Genomic DNA, 20351 nt, shown 5'->3' with positions numbered 1-20351 from the left:
CGTCGCTGCGCTTTTGTGTGTCGGGTGCATCTTTAGCAAGGAGCTACAAGTTTTGTTGCTTGTAGCTCCATGGCTGTTATTGCTGCCCCAAAACAAGGGAAGCAGAAGAAAAAGGGCATACCTGCTATTAAGAAAAGCCTCTTTTAAACGAGGATGTTTCTTGCTGCTATTCCCTTCCGATTGTAAAAACTAAAGAGGGTGCTTTATAAGCAATTATGAATACCTGAATTGAAAGGACCAGAGGATACCCATTCTGTAGGCGACGTAAAAAGCATAGGAAAGCCAATTGAGACAATTGGTGCTGGTCAGTCGTCTGCCGAGATCATGGTAATTGCATGTACAACAGTACTATAAACCATCAAAATTAATGTATACACACGAACGTAACATTGATACATACATGTATCTTTCTCATAATCTGTCACTTTGAAACACTGCATAAAATATGAAGTACCACTGACTTGGTTACTCAACTCAGCATGACATTAAAGCTTTCTAGTATCACATTATTGTGTTACGGGGGGGGGGGGGGGGGGGCGTTTAATAAATCTGTTTGTACAGTTACGAACAACTTACGAGCGACTGGTGATCAGTTCTGATGTGCTATACTATATCAGAATTTCCATAATTCAGCACAAGAACTTATCATCAGTCACTCGTAAGTCGTTCGTATCTTTACGAACAGCTTTATGACTCCCCCCCCCCCCCCCTTCACTGCGTTTCAAGCAGTGGAATATAATTATATCCTAACAAAATATAATAAGATTAAGGCATTCATTTCGTTTTCTAGTTCACGAACTTTCGGAATAACTTTTTTATTTTGTGTGTGTGTGTGTTCTTGAATATTCATCAAAACGAACTTAATTGCATTCTATGTGATTAACGAAATTTTGGAATAATTAATTGCAGACAGAGATGAAAATGACCGTTACTGTTTCTTGCATATTTCTCAGTTTTTATGTTCACAACGATGTTCCTCGCTTTGTGATTACGTTTGGTCCATCCATCGCGTTTCCCGCAAGCTTGAAAAAGGAGCTAAAATTCACGCAAGGAGACGGGTTTTCTTCCACGAGAGACAAATCATTTGTAGAAGATGCACCGTCCTTCCCGCCTGTTATAAAGATAACCTATCATACACTATATACGGCTAGCACTGTATGTAGTACTGAAGAAATTTTTCCTGGTGAGAGTCGGTAGACTTATCCGTTCCAAGCGCGGGTAAATTAGTAAGTCTTCTCTCAGGACATTAGGTTTTACCCAGAACTTTACGGAATCCGCATATCGTCTTGCTGACCTATAAGAAAATAAGCCCAAACATTACATTTTGCCAGTTAACAAATAGCCAGGTTAATTATTGTTGCACAAGTTGTCATTATACGCTTTGCAAAAAGTAGGCTTACTTTCAATCTTCACTGATGAGCTCTAAACAGCCCATTACATAACCAGGGAAGAGGGATAATTACATTCATAGTTTAAATGAGTTTTCTTAACCCGTTCCTCCCATAATTCTCCAAGAGCCTGAAATGCTCAAAAGCGAGATTCTCTTTGCAGGTCGACTTGAGAATGGACAGGTTGGTATTCCTCCTGTGCAGAAACAGTCAAGCTGTAGGCCTATTATGACAGTATCCCCTTTCCATGGTCAACTACAATACCATGTGCCATCAAACAATGAAAGTATCGATCGGGCACCAGGTATAGGTATGAATAGACATTGCGCTAATGGGCTCACAAACTCTTTTGTTGTACACAAGAATATTGTCACTGGAGGCAAGTATCTACTGAGCTGAGCCTCTATCGCTGTGTACATCTTAATTCGAGTTTTATTGCGAAAGAAGCACATATACGCGAAGTTAGTAACGGCAATGCACAAAACACAAAAATCTTGAGAGCTTTTGAAAGAGCGGGATCCGAAACATGGACCCGTTTCTAGACACTGTACGTTTGAATTTGATATGAAAAAAAAACAAACGCATATTCCCCAAAGTGCATGCAAATTTGCGATTTAAATTGAAGTGCGTTGCTGTGAAGATATGCGTGTGAATTCGTATGATTCTGTCGAGATAATTTTTCAGTGCCGACTGAGTTGAAAGAGGATGTGTGATCTTCCTTCCCTAAGTCGCCATATTTTTATTTGTTTTGCTTACATTTCTATTGCCATACTCTGAAAATGAATTGTTCTCGCGCTCCGATTCGCAACATTACCGCTCTGTGATGTACGGCGCGGGCCAGTCTGAAATAAAAACAAGAAAAATTGTTAATCCGGAAACGACATCTTTCGGATTACTAACCTTCGTAAAGATAAACATCTTTCCATCGTCGAACTTATTTAACTTTGGACTGAGATTTAAACCTTCGGAATAGCGAACTACAGTAGCAATAATTTGCTACAACTGTACTATTTTTTTCATCGACATTTCGTGAAGCACGATGCGTTTCGGTAGTTTGAAACGTGTTAATGTTGCGATGTCTTTCCCCTGCTAGTGCAGACTAAGTTCAATCATGGCGAAAGTTCCGTTACGAAATAAAAAATGATTCAAGTCTTTTCAACAATAACACGCTTCGGTTTATAGTTTTTATGCGTTTAAACGCAGTTTTTAGTTTCGTACAAAAACCGCAAGTCTTTTCTGCAACGCTCTTGCGTTTTAGATACAGCGTTGCTTGTGATTTGATGGACTTGCATTTGACTATTAGAATTAGTGTTTAAACGCAATTGAGTTTAAGTTTCTTACAATTTTCTAGTGTCGGATGATTATGAAATGCAAGTCTTTTCAGCGTTCCGTGTTTGATGGACTTGCATTTGATTTTGGGGGTTGCTTTTAATTCTTAATTTTGCGTAAGAAGTAAAAAATAATGCAGGTCTTTTCAACAATACTTGTAACTCACTTCCGTAGATGTTTAGAGATGCGTTTAAACGCAGTTTCTTATAATTTCGTACAAAAAGTAGGCCCTATGTCTTTTCTGCAATGCTCTTGCGTTTAAATACAGCGTCGCGTGTGATTTGATGGACTTGCATTGGATTTTTAGAATCGCGTTGAAACGCAACTGAGTTTTAAAGAAGTTCCCTACAATTTTCAAGTTTCGTATATCAAACGCAAGTCTATTCAGCGTTCCGCGTGATGACATGGACTTACAATTGCATTTGATTTTCAGAGCTGCGTTTAATTTTTAATTTTGCATACGAAAAAACAAACAAAATAATGCAAGACTTTTCAACAATAACGCACCTCCGTAGATGTTAAGAGATGCTTTTAAACGCAGTTTCTCTATAGTTTCTTACGAAAACCTCTTCTTCCCTGCAACGCTCTTGCGTTTGAATACAGCGTTGCGCGTGATTGATGGACTTCATTTGATTTTTAGAGTTGCGTTTCAACGCAATTGAGTTTCAGGTTCATACAACTATTTTCTAGTTTCATACTATATCAAACGCAAGCCTTTTGGCAGCAACGCACTTGCGTTTATGTGCAAAGTTGCTCGTGATTTGATACACCTGCATTTAATTTTCAGCTGCATTTAATTATAGACGAGGGAATAAACACGTATTTCAGCTCAGTTGGCACTAAAAAATCAGGTCGACTTACGCGAGTTGTGGACTTATAAATGTCGACTAAGACGAAGAAATTTTCAAGGAATAACAAGACAAAAATCGGGACTTTTTTATCGGGTCGACTTAAGCAATGTCGAGGTTTACTGTACTAAAGCTCCATAGTTTCAGCAGAGCCAGATGTGTATGTACCTCCCTGGTTTCAGGAAGGAGGTACTAGGCGAGCTCGCCTGGTACCTCCTTGGTTTCAGGTGCAGGGAGCTCTCATCAGCTAGCTCTCGCCAACTACAGCACGTGTCTCCAACAGCATGCACGTATCACACAGCACAGGGTTACTAATACATGTACTATACATAGCCCCTCTTCCCTCCCAGGCCCCATGCAATTGACACGATGTTTACGACCCATTCAGCGCGTACGCAAATTCCTTTACCCTGCGGTTTTTGCCTGGCGGCAAACCTGCTTTGAAGTTCCTGGAAATTTCCACCAGCTTGTTGCCTGGCTGGCACGGCCATGGGTGTCAAGTTTCCGTCAATCTACCTAGCTATTGTGAATGTTTTTCTTATACACTTGTCACTTCATTACACACATTTTGCTTCACCTGAGAAGCTGCTTACAAGAGTGGTCTCACGCTCATGTAAGGGGAACAAATACTATATTTCGGATACTATTTCAGATACTTCTTGATTACGCCTCTCATCGACGCAAATTAAGGTAATCACAGCGTTACTAACGCGTAATAGTGCAATGCCTTTCGTGGTTTCATTTGTTTGCTAGTTTGTCCGTTTTTTAAGCTTCCATGAAATCAACTGTGTAAGTGTTAAGCACAAGACAAAGGGAAGACTTAATCCGGGCGTTCCCGAACGCTGGCTACATGGAGCGATGGCTTCGTGGTCGATTGGGTGCAGTGAAGTTAACGCTATTGTGTTCGAAACAAAGGCACTAAACAAAAGACTTTTAAGCTGGCGTTCCCGGAACGCGGACGGCATGGGCGCATGCCAAGCTCGTGCCAAGCTGGCTACTTAACAGATAAGAAGGCATGCCGGACGCGGGCGAACGCTCGTGAGATAAAATCTGTCACGCCTAACTAAATGAACATTTCGTCGACGAAATGATAATTTCGTTAACGAAACGGTCATTTTGTCGACGAAATGACCAATTTTCCAACAAAAATTCCGTGCAACACTTGGCGCTCCATGGTTTCTGTCCTTGGTTTAAACCATGGTTTCATTTGCACCACCTTCGTGAATTCGGGCCACAGTATTTAACCCTCATAGGGACACCAAATAACAATGATACTGATGTTGCATACAAATGAATTGGCTCTGGTGATCACAGGGTTAAGAGTGATCATCACGGGGGGGGGGGGGGGGGGAACAGGACAAAGTGCAACTCTGCTGAGCAATAAGGAAACAAACTCACACCATAAATGAAATCACACACACACATGCACACGCTCCAACAATAAACTGTGAGGAGTATATCGTAATAATAATAATAATAGTGAGACTCTTATAAAGCGCACATTTCTACCTAAAAAAGATACTCAAGGCGCTATAGAACAGAGTACATATTGTGTCACGTTACAACAGTATCACAGAAAATAATAAGACAATAAACCAACAAACAATAGTCCTATATACGTACACATACTATACATACAGATATACAATATTTTTAATTCAAATTAAAAATATATGTCTTGAGATTCTTAAGAATCTCTTCAGTAAGAGACATGACCAATCAAGCCACAAGGAATCACTCAAAATCTTCAACAATCATTAGGTATGCTATTCTATGTTCCCTTTGGACAAGGTATAGCATTAATGAAATTGGACTCACATGCACACAAAGACATATTTCCTTCCAGCAGAATATAACCAAGATTACACATATTCACAATATTACACATTCACCCAAACTGATAATTCCATACCAAATGAGGATTATTCTGTATTGAAGAAGTTGCTGTAAAAGAGGAAATTCTTGCGGTGTGGAAATTTTCACGCATTTCCACACCCAGAAACTATTATTTCTTGCATGCCATATGTTCCAGTAATTAATGACCTGATTCAGCAGAATCAAAAACGTGCAAAATTCATCTTATTCAGCCAAGTGCAAAAAATTACTCACGCCAAAATATCTTACAGAATTAACACCCAGAAGTAATGTGGCAGCAAATGAAGACAACTGATCTAAAGATCAATTGAAACATACACTTAAAGAAAGAAAACAAATAATTTGCAACAAAGTCCAGGTCATATGACCAATGTCACTTGATAACAATAATATTTTTTTTTTTTTTAATTCCTCATTCAATTCCAAATATTCTTGAAGTTTTACCAGGGTTAGTTAATAGCCCAATTTACCAAGTCTGCATTCCACGTTAACCAATATGTCTGGTTCCCATGCCTAATGTAGATGCCACTTATTTCACCTGTCTCAACCTACTTCCACAGTATAAAGCTGGGACAAATTTTCAAAGCATATAGTTGTACTTAATGGGTCGAGTAAGCCCTAAGCAAACTCTATAAAAATGCAAGCTTTGTCACTGCCATAGATACCGTGACTTTATGATAAGGATGTTTAAAATGTGAATACAAGAACTGGCAAATAGCAATACTGAGTCACATCCCAACACAATACAGACTGGCATTATGACTATGACCCTCAATGAAAATTGTAACCCCAACAAATGACTTACAAACAAATAGAAATGAAAGATAGCAAAAAAAAAAAAAAAAAAAAAGATATTCTCTATGACCTTTTGTATTCTGTGTTGTTGGAAAGTTTATTTGTAGTCTATTACTATGATTATCTTTTCTTTTTTTTTGTATTCTATTCTTGCTAGTATTGATCTTGAAACCTGTGCCAAATCCCAGGCACTTTTGAATTCAAGGAGAGCACAGAATGACAAGCCTGTGGGTAATAGATGCCATTAGCTGTGCCTCATTTAGCATTGTACAATACAGCTTTGACAGACTTCTTAATTTACAGAAACACACACATATACACACACACACACATACACACTAAACAATAACTTACAGATGAATAAAAATCAAGCGCTCTTCCATTCCGTCTCCCACGAGTAAAAAAGTTTTAATGATTTTTGTTATTTGTCCACCCTCGAGTGTCTCTACAATTGTACTTCTTTCACATGGATTTTGAAAACTTCACGCCACTCTTTGCGAGGTCATAGGTGAACAACTTACAATTTGTATGATTATTGCCTGGGCCGTGTCCCAGATAAGAATGGCTACAATAATCATCCACAATGATAAGCCTACTACAATGACAACCGGCAGAAGTGTTGAACGTTAAAAGGGCTGCTGCTTCAAATGGCAGTTGTTGTCAAACTAAGCTATCATCATGGCAAGTCTTGATATGAAATGGGACCTTAACTTTGACAAAGAGATTAATGAAAAGAAAATAATATTCAGCAGTACAGAATATCTTACACAGCCATGAAAGTACAGAGTTTAATAATTCTAGCGCAAAAATAAACAGAGCAAACTGCCTCCCATCGTGCTTGAGGTTTGGATAAACTGGGGCTCGGTCACATGCCCTTCCACTATGACTGTGCAAATTTGGGTTATAGTGGGCTGGTGCCAGCCCAATTTAGAAACATGCCATCTCTTCTGATGACATTCACTCCTGACTTCTTGAGGAACAATACAGCCACCTGTTTCTCCAGCAACAGGAGGCGTTTCCCCTTCTCATTTGGGGTGTAATCCCGCAAATTTCGACCCCCATCGGAGTCATCATCACCATCATCGCAAATCTGCATTAGTTACCCGATTGGCAGTTTATGATATCGGGCCTGTCCAGTCACTAACACAGCGGCGGGGAAATGAGGGACGTAAAGTTTGGGATGAGTGGATGGATGCTCTGAGCAATGTGTGCCAAAGTGGCATGGGGGGGGGGGGGGGAGGGGAGGGGCGGGTGGTGAGCAAGGGTTACAAATTTGTAAAGCAGAGTAATCCAATCAGGAAACTTCAAACAAAAGGGCCTTTGTTGATGCAATGTCAAGGTGGTTGGATGTTCATTTCAATAGACAAGGCCTTCTCTCATTGCTTAAACAATGCCAACATTAATCGAGTTGGAGGTATTTTGGTCTTTAGTTGAATACCCCCCCCCCCCAACAAACACACACACAAAAAAGGAAGAAAATTAAGGAAAAAGAAAATATCTGTAGCTCCAGTTTGTGCTCTAGCATTGCATTACCATGATTCAAAGGGAAATTTGCATTAAATCAAAGGATCCATATCTGGAAACTGGAAGAACAAGTGTCTTTTGTCGTCGGTTGCTGAAAAGCTTCAAACAAGCAGGTGGTTGTATCGTATCCCTTGGCACTGATACGATGTCGTGACATGAGTTTAAGCTGATGGCGCAGGAATGAGCGCACAAATTCTAGAGCACTTTCTTTCTCTCATCATAACGAATAGAGCACGATACATCCATTGCCATTCTTGGAACACAAAAAAGCAATTATGACGAGATTGAGGGAACCATTCTATCCTGCTGTAATGGTTTTACCTGGCCATACAACTCTGTGAAAAAGCCCTCATTTTCTATGTCCCATTGTGGATTACACTGTTCCATCACAAAGTTTAGCATACATCATAAGGCATCAAATCATTGTTTTGGATTTTATAGCAGCATATCACTACACATCTTATTAAAATACAATGAAACTTCAACAATGCAGTAATCAAAATTTCTAATGTGCCTTTGCCATCTCAAAAGTGGACTAAATATCATCCTGCAATGTTCTATCTTCTGCTGTTTACACGTGTGTGATGAATGTTGTTATGGACCTACAAAAGACATTTGTATAAGCAAATCCTAAAGACAAGTAATGGCAAAATACAGAAAATGTATGCAGTACTATTCATTCATAGTATTCAACTGATACATGGTTTAAGCAAGAGAGAGAGAGAAAAAATCTCTACCTGATCCCAACAATGAAGGTTTGACCCGTAAGTGTATTTATAACAAAACCATGGCAGAGATGTTTATGACACTAAGCTGGCTCCACATGAACTTCAAGTGATACAGGTTATATTTGTTTGAAGCATGTATGCATCTAAAAACATTCCACTGGTTTTAAACAATCAGAATATTCTTCACACAGTAGCACCATCACTGTTCTGGTGTCCTAACAGAACTGCATATGAGGACTCTAGAGGGCGCTCTTTCACTAATATGTGCGTGAGCTGCAGCATTTAGCTGTTGATAAGGAACTTCATACCTCACACACCATTTTCATTTGTATCATAGCGCATGCCCAGCACTCGCTGGGAATATTTTGGCAAATAAATGCTTTGATGCTCTCAAATCCAAGGCAGCATTCTTTGTGTGTGAATTTGGATTAAAAGAAAAGTGTTTAAGCTGCAGCTCCCAGTAATCTAATGCACTTGTCAAAGGCACAAGGTGTCCATTTTCAGCCTCGTGGTTGAAACAAACCCTTGATTCTCAAATTTGAGAATTGTTCAAATAGTATTGTTAAATACTGCAACATAAAAAAATCAGTAAAGTAGTTCACTAAAGAGGGTAATCTAATGAAAAAACAGATTAGGAAAAGAATATAAAAGAACTCGACCAATTTGAAGTAAAGATATGGAAAAAGATTGTAACTGTGTAAAAGTTGACTGAACACGTTTTGGACAAGAATTCCACACAGAAAAAAACAAACAAACACATCTGTAAAGTCTATATTGGTGGCGAGGTTGCACCAAAGGTACTTGAACAGCACAGTCATATAAACTTATATCATACATTGGAACTATATTATTTGATCACCATGACTCTTTAGAAACTGATTCTACTATGACTCTCCTGCCCTCCTAGGGATGGTGTGGAATACAGACAGACTTGATACCTCAATGGAATATTGGCATCACTGACAATGTTAGGAAAGCCTCTCTAATGGAATCTCTCTGACTATAACCCAGTGCATGGATTCTCTCTAATTTCATTTAAAAAAAAAAGACTTTTAGCTGGAAAACAATATACATTGTAGGACACCATGTCAATTAAGCTCATAAACTGATGTGATTTAATACAGCAAATGTTGTCTTTACACGACAAGTGTTCTTTGAATTCACTACTCAAAAAAAAAAAGGGGGGGTATCTTACATTGTATTCTACTGTTCAATTAGTATACAGGTCTATTCAATATGTCAAATGAATGCTCACACACACATACACACAAAAGTACCATCAAGCACACAAATGCACATACACACATACACACTTGTCATGTTATGTAAAAATTTGGGCAGGAAGGAGTAATATTCTTTGGGACTCAAACTGCTAATCATATGTCATCATATGTTGCTCTTCACACACAATATGACAATATTTGATGCAAATCTATTTTATTATTTTTCATTTACTTTGGCACATGTGATACAGTTTTGCAAGACAAGAGGCAACTATGCAGAAATTGCTTTCAAAACTTTCAAAATCCACATTCTGAATGTAAATTTACACCAGTATCTCCCATCTAACGAGTATCTGATAGGTTTAACACACATGGTACCTAGAAAGGAACAACAACGAAAATGCAGGGGCAGAAGATTGTGATGGGCAACTTCTGAGTTCAGAATAAAAGAGGCTTTTCTTGTTGAGTGAGCTTACAGCTGTATCTGACAATCATCTCTACAAGAAGTATGGTCCAACTACTGGTTGTTAACATTGCATCATCAGAAGTTACATTGAACATAAAGGTGTAAAATTAGCTCCACCGTTGTTTACAATCATGTACACTGCAAGACTTGTCACACATCCATCCCACCTGACATGATATGAGCACGGCCTCAAAATGCATTGTGCAATCACGATTTGTCACCACATCGACGTGCATCACATACATCATACGTTTTACGAAATGGGCAGAGAGAATCCTGCAATCTCATTGGTAGAAAGCAATGTATTAATTTTTACTGGCAGCACGCTCTATCACTGGCAATAGACGCAGTAAACATGTTGCTGAGCATAACTTGTAATAAAGAGTTCGCGCATTTTGTGTGTCAGAAGAAATTGTGTGCATGCAGTAACTATGAAATTTAGAATATAATTCCCTGCAGAACATTGCAAAAAGGATCAAAATCAGATAAGAAATAAGGAAGTTATGACATTCCAAGGTTTCAAAACTCTCACTTCTTGACTGGTCATTATGAAAATTCAAATAAGCAAATTGATGGTGTCATACTCTCACAACTTTTTATTCATTTTATATACAGAAATGACAAAAACTCATATTTCAGCTGTATATAAATAAAACTAGCCTTAAAACCATCCAAAATAAAAAGGAACAAATCTTAACTCTGGGAATATGCTTTTACCTGTATTAGCTCAAAATAACAATTTTTCTGAACTTCATATATAATGTACATGAAAAACTGAGAGGACATGACATTATCAACTCACTCATTTGAATATTCATAAGGACTGGTCAAGAAATGTTTTCCGAAAAAAATGTAAAATTTCAAAATGTCCTGTCTTCCTTGTATGTTGTATGATTTTTGTCATTTTGGGGACGTTCAGTAGGTTTTTTTTTTCTCTTTCTTTTAGAGTTTATTTATTTTTAGGGTGGATTTCCTCTTTAAGCATTCCATAGTTACATGTGTACCTCACGCACACAATTCCTACTGACACACTCCGACCTGTGCATCATTTGTATGCTAGCAGGTGAGGAAGTCTTTGATTACCTTATCCTTGTTGAACTCCTTATCGGCTCCTTCCGCCGCCGAGGTGCCGGCTCCGTCCTTCGCCCCGTCTCCGGGCTGCTTGGGGCCCGGCGGCTCCGGCTCCTTTGCCTCAGCGTCCTGCTGCTCGTTGGTCCCCGCAATGCCGCTGACGCCAAGCAGGTATTTGTCGTCGAGGAGACCGTTCTTGGCCGCATCCTCCACCCGGCGGATGTGGACATCCACCAGCGTGGTGGGCACCTCATCTTTCATCTTGGCAAACTCCTCTGCACAAGTTGGTAGGAAAAGAGGGAATACAACCGAGATTCAACAATCAGGGAAAGGAAATACGGATGGGTCTTGTGTCTCAAGGGCTGCCAAAAATGCATAGCAAAGAATACTTATTGTATACGCCAGATATTTCGCGAGGTTTTTATTTTCGCAAATTTTGCGAGTCGGATGTTATTTGCGAAATTAAAGACACATGAAAATGTTGATTCTGATCCCAATAAGAATGTGACGTACAAGTACGTGTATACATTTGTCCATTCAGTACAGGACTTCACAATCGCAAATTTAACCACTCGCGAAATCGCCGGGAAGTTCTGACACGCGAAATTTTAGACTCACTAAATATATGGCATATACAGTGATCTGTTTTAATAGAAACTATGAGAATTTCTTGTCTGTGCTATGGCATAAAACTTTAGACATGTTTTGGGCAACACGGATTCATATAATTCATATATTACAGGATGGGGTTACTGGTAGTGATCTGCATACTATAGCATTTCATTCATACTCATTCATTTCGTATTTCCACAGCTGAGGAAGTGGTAGGGAAGGGGAGATGGGAAGAAAGAGAAAGGTGGAAGGGAAAAAGGGAAGGCAGAGGGGTAATGCAGGGAGAGGAAGACTGGTTAGGATGGGGGAAGAGGCCAGGTAGGGAAGGGGAGAAGAAGGGAAGGGGGAGGGGCAGTGAAGGGGGATGAGGGGATGGGGAAGGAGGATGGGAAGGGGCAGGGATGGGGTAAGGAAGCCAGAGGGGAAATGAAGGGGAAGAGGAGGGAAGGGAAAGAGAAACTGAGGGGGGAGGGAGGAGAGATAGAGAAGATGGAGGATCAGAAGTACAAAAGCAAAAACACCACCAACCACAATGGAGAAGGAAGGCATCCTTACCAATGGCTGCCTTTGCTGCAGCACTAGCCACCCTGGGGTCGACGGCCGATGCCAGGAATGCCACTGTACTCATAAGGGGGTTCCCCGACTGGCTGAAGGGGATTGGTTGGTAGGCAAGTGGGCCTGTAAGAAAGGGGACACAGAGAAGGTGGAAAAGATAACAAGATTGATCAGCTCTGTGCATGATGGCATTCTCATCAAAAGGCAAGATAAGACCATTCATCAGCAACTTAACTCTTAACGATCCACCAATTTTGACAGATTTATATCATTAATTCTTTGGCAATATCCTAGTCTGCTACAGTGGTGACAAGTCAACTTAGTGACTGTGACCCACAGACCTCACCATGTGAGAGTATCAGTTGGTTTTTGTGTGATAATTTGGCTGATGTACAGATTCTTATCACAGAAAAACAAGTGATACCTTTATCCTGACAGAGATTAGAATTTCTACAATTCATATTTCTTGCTTTATAATTGTTGAATTGTTGATCTCTAACAAAGCTGTTGAAACCTTGACTGAAAGAGGGTCAGCAAAATCCTGCAGCTTTTAGTACAGCCTGTAAAACCATGAATGATTGCTTCTTGTGGGGATGCCAATCTGGGAGAAAGCACTGCTGAAAGAGGGTCAGCAAAATCCTGCAGCTTTTAGTACAGCCTGTAAAACCATGAATGATTGCTTCTTGTGGGGATGCCAATCTGGGAGAAAGCACTGCAGTATTCTGAGGGCTGAAAAGGTGTATTTTTGGAGGAAAAACAGTAATTTTACCAATCCTGCCTCAACCGACGATGTGTTGTATTACAATTTTGTAAAAACAGTATTGTCCATGAAACTTTCATTACTTTTGGCAAAAATCAAACAAACAAACAAACCCCAAACAGTACCCAATGCTGGAAAAAAGTAACAGTTGGCATCTCTGCTCTTGTATGCTCAATGTTGGGAAGCATGACTTGTACGAGAATTCTCACCGAGGGCGGAGGGGCCGTCGTGGAGGTAGGGGTCCTCAATGGGCAGCCGCAGGAACTGTAGGATGCACTCATCCTGGGTCCGGCTGCCGACGTGCTCCGACACCTTGTTCCAGTCATCCTTGTACATCTCCAGGGCCTCCAGGAGGAGCAGGGTCTCCTGGTCTGTCCACTCCTTGATGTTGCTGGACGACGCCCCCTTGGCCTGATTGATGGTGGGTAGCCCAGGATTTATGTGAATTACTGAAGCTTCACATGGAATCACTTTACTGCTCTTCAGTAAAAGAGAGGCAAGCTACCTAAACACTATGGGTGATTATCTCATGTTCTTCACACCCAAACATAGATGAAGTGGATTAGGGTGGCATGGAAACATTTTATTTATTTTTTTTTAAAACAGTAATACAAATCGTTTCATTCTAATATGGCCTGGTTAACAAGCTCATGGTGTGGTCAAAATAGTTGCCACGTCAAATGATTTAGGTTAAAAAAAAAATTGTTTCATCTAAATCTTACAACATGAATATCAAAATATAAAGTAATACACATTGTACTGTAATGTTCAGTTTGGAAATCAGTAATCTTTGCAACGATCACCATTGGGTATAAATCTATTTGTATATGACATGCCTGAATTGATATGTCTTAGTTTAAAACAACTGACGACAAGAAAGAAAACACACAACATAAAGCAACAGACCAAGAACAAAAAGTGTGATTCCTCCCCTCTGGTCTCACCTTGGCATTCTGTGACTTCTTCTGGGCGTACATGTCTCCACGGAGACCAAAGTTTGTCAGATCCGTGCTCTTGGCATCCTTGGCCCCATCCTTGTCCGTCATGTTCATGATTTGCTGAGAGTTGGATTGCTGCTGCTGCAAGATGGAGGAAAAAAAAGTTTTAAGAAGAGTGAGAAGGCTGGTTGAGTGAGAGGGCACTGGTGTCTACACGCATGCTCAAGCACACCATATGACAACAAATTTGGTCAATGAAATCGTCGCGTGGCACTCACAAATGAGTTAGTTGTATACTCACCTCTCCATAGCTCAAGGCCCTTGATGTTAAATTTCGACAAGTTGACAGCCAAGTTAGTTTTGATATTTACGTTTGATTTGAAACTTTACTATTTGTGCCATAGAGCACTGTGGTAATTGTACATCTCCAAATGCTACATTACTTGTGTGTCAGCTAGTAGGTTTTGATTTTTGTTGACACATCTGTTCACCCTCACTCAAGGGACAAATCATAACAATGTGATTGCTCAGAAGGTGACAGCAAATTTTTTTGTTTGTTATTTTTGAGAGTCTCTTGTTAAGGTGAAAGGTATACAGACCACAGAATTCAGCATGTAAAAACAACTATACTAGATAAACAAAAATAAAACAAGAGACCCGCGGGTCTAGCGCTCACCTGAGTATCGCAAGTTCACCTTTCACGCAGTCACTAATCTAAATTAAAATTTGACCAGGCATTCTCAAGTAGAAGATGAAAATGTACAATAAGGGCCCAATTTTTTAAAGATTCCTTAATTTGGGGGGATTGGGGCCCCCTGGGGCCCTCTGGGTGGGGCATGGTGCCCATTTTGATAAATTGAGATCCTGACCCCCTAGGGATGCTACCTGCCAAGTTTGACAAAAATCCATCATGAGGTTTTCAGGAAGAAGATGAAAATGTACAATTCAGGCCCCCATTTGGACCCTTCCAACCACCCCCCCCCCCCCCCCCTACCCAAGAGGGGCACCCCTGGATCTCCTATGAACAAACTTTAAACTACAGTCATTAATGTACTCACTCATAATATTATCTCAGCTCTATAACTTCTGATTCTAGAGAAGATTTATAAAGATTCCTTCATTTGGGGGGTTTGGGACCCCTGGGGGCCCCCTGGGTTGGGCATGGTGCCCATTTTAACAAATTGAGATCCTAACCCCCTAGGGATGCTACCTGCCAAGTTTGGTGAAAATGGGTCATGGGGTTTTCAAGAATAAGATAAAAATGTACAATTTAGGCCCCATTAGGACCCCTCCTCACCCCCTCCCCTGGGTCCCAAGGGGGGCACCCCTGATTCTGCCATGAACAAAATTGAAACTACAGTCATCAATGTACTAACTCATAGTATTAACTTAGCTCTATCACTTCTGGTTCTAGAGAAGAAGATTTTTGCGGATTCCTTAATTTTGGGGGGTTTGGGCCCCCTGGGGGCCCCCTAGGTGGGGCATGGTGCCCATTTTAACAAATTGAGTTCCTAACCCCCTAGGGATGCTACCTGCCAAGTTTGGTGAAAATGGGTCATGGGGTTCTCAAGAAGAAGATGAAAATGTACAATTTAGGCCCCATTAGAACCCTTCCCCACCCCCCTCCCCTGGGTCCCAAGGGGGGCACCCCTGATTCTGCCATGAACAAACTTGAAACTACAGTCATCAATGTACTAACTCATAGTATTAACTTAGCTCTATCACTTCTGGTTCTAGAGAAGAAGATTTTTACAGATTCCTTAATTTTGGGGGGTTTGGGCCCCCCTGGGGGCCCCCTGGGTGGGGCATGGTGCCCATTTTAACAAATTGAGTTCCTAACCCCCTAGGGATGCTACCTGCCAAGTTTGATGAAAATCGGTCTTGGGGTTTTCAAGAAGAAGATGAAAATGTAAAAAGTTTACGCACGACGCACGACGGACGACGGACGACGCACGACGCACGACGCACGACGGACGCCGGACGAAGGGCCATCGCAATAGCTCACTTGAGCCTTTGGCTCAGGTGAGCTAAAAATAGAGGGCCACAACTACAATTTCGACATCAAAAGGCACAACAATGCAAAAATAACAACCACAATTCCAGACAAACTAGTGATAAGTCCCTTGGCCATCTTTTCTTCCTGATAAAAATCAGAAAATCACCAGGAGAAAATTAGGGCTCTGTGAACACGCGGCCCACCTTATTCTGACTGCCGGACTTTCCAGACTGGACCGGCTGCAGGCCTGATGGAGTGTCGGCCAGGACATGAAAGTGTGAGGTGGGCGGTGGCCCCATGGGAGTGGCCTTGTTGTCAGCATCCACCTGGTAGTTGATTAACCCCCACTGCTCCAAGAATGCATGTACTCTACAAAGCAAAAATCATTTAAGAAGGACATTACTGCCTCATTGTCTTAAACAAGGGTATTGTACTGAAAGTTGTCCTCTATCTCTTTCTTGTGTCTTTTTATTGTCTTGTCACTGTTTATGTCACATGTTGTCATACTGTAACATGTCCTGTCAAGTCCAAAATTTGTTTTCTTGAATTGTGGGCTATATCTGTATCTGTATGCTAATTCATTCCTCATCCATTTACTTGGATTTTCTTTGAGGATCCACACATTACAAGCACTGCATTATAGTGGGTCCCTCCATATTTGGCTGAGCATGTCTTAAAACTTACCTTCATTGTAACAATAACGCATATCTGTCTTATAAATATTTGCCAATGCATTTCACAGCATCATCATCTCATTTGCATACCTTGCTTGTTTGTTTGTGATCTCTTGAAAAATGTAACAAATTTTGAACTGAATTGGATTGAACTGGAATGATTAACACTGAACGATACGAAACTTTGTGGGTTGGAACAACAACTGGCTAAATGGATCCACTCACTGGGTATCCATAGTGTTTGATCCTTTTTCACCCGACTTTGTACAAAGACTGTTCCACAAGCATGTGTTGGAGCTTTGTATACATAAAACACACAAATCAAATGAACTTCAGTATGGACAAAGTTCATAACTGTTTACAAAGTCTTTTGTTGCTACATTCAATGATTTATCCCATATATGCAAGTTTCTATTCCCATTCTAGAGTTAATGTTGCTATGACAGCACAATCGTAAGGAAAACAAGCTTGGATATGCCGTTATCACTTAAAATATGTTAATAATCTTGCTTCTTGTTCCCATCTTATTTCACCTTAGGCTTTGCTGCACATCCTGCACCTCACTGCTCAAACTGAAAACAGCGTAAGACTCAACTTACCTCATGATGGCGCACACGTCTCCGGCAAGGTTCCTCCTGCATGCCGTGAAGGTCAAGTATTCCGTCGGGTTCAGGCGATACGTGTCGATCATGAAGTTGCGGTAGGCCATGAATCTGTGGTGGCAAGGGAAAGAATGAAATACATCGCAACGTGAGCAGTCATGTGGGAGATATGGGATCAATTATGACATTCAAACTGTAAAAGACCCATCGTATTGTAAAACCCCAAATTTTCACCTGTATGAAACTTTCTCTAATTTCCCGAAGAGCCAAGATTCGCAAAAGTAAAATGCACATGATCTTTTTTTTTCACACAATGCACTGAAATGCCATTAGCAATTTGCACGAGTTTCATGCCATGAAAAAGGCCGTTGGCTCCAATTCGAGAAAGTTTCATTCCACAAATGTTTTTGATTTTGAAGAAACTGGTAACAAAGATAAAGTATTTGACATACATCATATACAAATAACAGAGTGCAGGTTTAAAATCTGTGCTTATTACCACACATACTGTACAGTAACAACTCTGATTTATTATGCTTACACATACAACTTCATTTGGTGAAATAGATGACAATATGTGAATGTAACCATGGTGTAATACTAACACCAGCAGAACATTCATGTGTATATGGCGATTCTAGAGTAAGTCCTATGTTAGAACAGTGATGAACATTCTACAAGCTGCTGGGCATTATATCTAACTCTGGTACATCTAAAATGTTTGGAGTCTTGGAATTCACGACAATGCAATTTAATTCCAAGCACAGAACAGACTTATGACAGATGTGAATAACCATTTATGGTTACGAACACACTCTGACTGTCATCATTTTATTTTGGTTATCACAGATCCTGTACAAGATTGTCATGGGATTTTATATATAAATGTTATCAATCATCAATACCTGTTTTCAAAAATGCATACATTCAAATCATTGTAATCTCTCTATTTTGTATTCTACTGAAGACTGAAAACAAAATCAAATAGAACTGTTGGCATCATGATAACAAGAATATTGTCACAGACTCCATATTGATCATTTGTAATGACATCCTCCATATAAAAACAAACAAAACAAAGCGCCAGATGGATCTTGGGTCTAATACCGTGCACATTTTGTATTGATATGTTGCACTTTGTAAGTATGCTTTAATTAAGTTTAAAATTAAGAAAGGAAAAGAGAACTTACACTTCTGGTGTCTTTGACTTGTTCTTGCAGTTGAAGAACTCTGGCAAGGCTCGCCTCTCAATCGCATGGATACTACAAATCACAAGCAAAATCACAATGATGGGAAGTGCTTATCACATGACTTGGGATATATGGCAATGTCAATATAGAATATTATAAACTCTTTTATATCTTGCTACCAAATAAATACTTATCAAGGTTTATAGTCGCTTACATAATGTATCCATCACTCAATAGGAACAAAGACATTTGCCTGCACATAAAATAAACCCAACAATCAGTTTTAAAATCTTCATTGAATTGCTCAAAAATGCTAAAAAAAATTGTGATGGCAATCAATGTTACGGAGTGCTGTCAGTCAAATGAAGGCTAAATTACAGTACATGTGTATTTGTAATGTTGCGCACAAGTTGATGGCAGAGAGAGTTGACTGACTTTACCTGTTGTAATCAAACCAAGCAGAGTAGCTGGGTACGATGATATGATGGGTCTGTTCGGTGACGTTGTCCTCGTGGATATCCGGTGCGCCGTTGCGATCCTTCTCCTCGGCACCAGTGGTGGCGCTGTGGGCGTCGTCTCCCTGCTGAGTGAGAGCAACAGAGGAGGACTTCTCTTAAGTAATGACGCCCTCACATGAAGTAGACTTCGCAGCAGGCATTATATTACACACTCCTTCTTAATACTAAGAGCAAGAAGTGAGGGCTATCCCTCAATGTGAAGGGTTCACTTGCAGCCCTATAAGACTTTTGTTTTGCTCCACTCCAGTCCAGTTGATAACGTCGATACTTATTTGTGAACAAGCATTTGCGATTCAAAAGATAAATTTCAGCATGTCTTTGTCATGATTCAAGTTTTATTGATGACTTTAATCTTACAATAATCTTAACCTGCTCAGCAACAAAAGCCTTCTTTGAACAACAGAAAATAGAAAAAAAACTGGAGGGTCATGAGCGATGGATGACTCAAACAGACATGGCGACCTATAACAATGACTCATCGGCAGCTTATATTGAAATAAACTTTAGGCTTGAAGAATCAACAACATTATTTCTCAAACCTAGACTCCGACACCTTTCAGCCTCTCTTGACTCACCTTCGCCATCTCCATCGGCTCTTCTTTGCCCTCGTCCAGGTCCATCACCGTCCCACTCTTGACCGGCTGCATCTCATTGTCCTTACCGCTCCGGGTACCTGGAACTGTGCAGCATCAGACAGTGGAAACAAAATAAAGAAATGGGACAACAGGAAATCCCTCTTTGTCAGTGACGAGCCAATACAGAAAATTACTGACGCAGGAGGATGCTACATGGCTTCCCTTTTGTTACCATGGCAACTGTGGGCTGGAGGATATGTGTGGTGAAACCTTGATTATATCACAGACACATAATGATACGACTGCATAGGAACGCTCAAGGGGTGTTGCAAAACATACTGCACTCTGGTTTTTTTCAGAAGATGGAGCGAGCCTGTCACTGAATTGATTCATTTGTGCAGAGGTAGAGAAGAATTACCATCACACCTTCAAGTACTGTGTACAATTCCTCATTCTTCACATTTAGACTTTGTTGCAAAAGGAGTCATTTGATTCTAACCCTTCAAAACACATCATTCAGAGATAACTGCTATCTTTGGCAAGTTTTTTTTTTTTTTTCCAACAGTTTACAAGTTTTTTGGGCAGACAGATAGTGCAGTCTTTGTTTCAGCTTTTTAACAAGTTTAGTCCATAAATAATATGTTTTAAAGGAAGAATCAACAGTGCTTGGCACTGGCAGATGAT

At 40.2% G+C, this 20351-nt stretch overlaps 1 protein-coding gene across 1 annotated transcript in view; it reads right to left on the bottom strand.

The window, feature by feature from the left end:
* Nucleotides 1-20351, bottom strand: part of LOC139741174 (SWI/SNF complex subunit SMARCC2-like) — an 83611-nt gene that overhangs the window by 48266 nt on the left and 14994 nt on the right. Inside the window, exons 11-19 of the mRNA XM_071651767.1 lie at nt 19668-19771; nt 19015-19157; nt 18575-18646; nt 17382-17495; nt 16312-16477; nt 14119-14247; nt 13384-13585; nt 12415-12537; nt 11260-11522 (exon numbers count right to left, since the gene is read on the bottom strand). Of these exons, the coding sequence (XP_071507868.1) occupies nt 11260-11522; nt 12415-12537; nt 13384-13585; nt 14119-14247; nt 16312-16477; nt 17382-17495; nt 18575-18646; nt 19015-19157; nt 19668-19771 (1316 nt within the window). The remainder of the gene's footprint in view (nt 1-11259; nt 11523-12414; nt 12538-13383; nt 13586-14118; nt 14248-16311; nt 16478-17381; nt 17496-18574; nt 18647-19014; nt 19158-19667; nt 19772-20351) is intronic.

The sequence above is a fragment of the Diadema antillarum genome, unplaced genomic scaffold, assembly GCF_040938485.1.
Source record: "Diadema antillarum isolate AM-2024a unplaced genomic scaffold, OU_Dant_1.0 seq00000908_RagTag, whole genome shotgun sequence".
Lineage (NCBI taxonomy): Eukaryota > Metazoa > Echinodermata > Echinoidea > Diadematoida > Diadematidae > Diadema > Diadema antillarum.
This window is presented reverse-complemented; position numbering and strand designations above follow the sequence as displayed.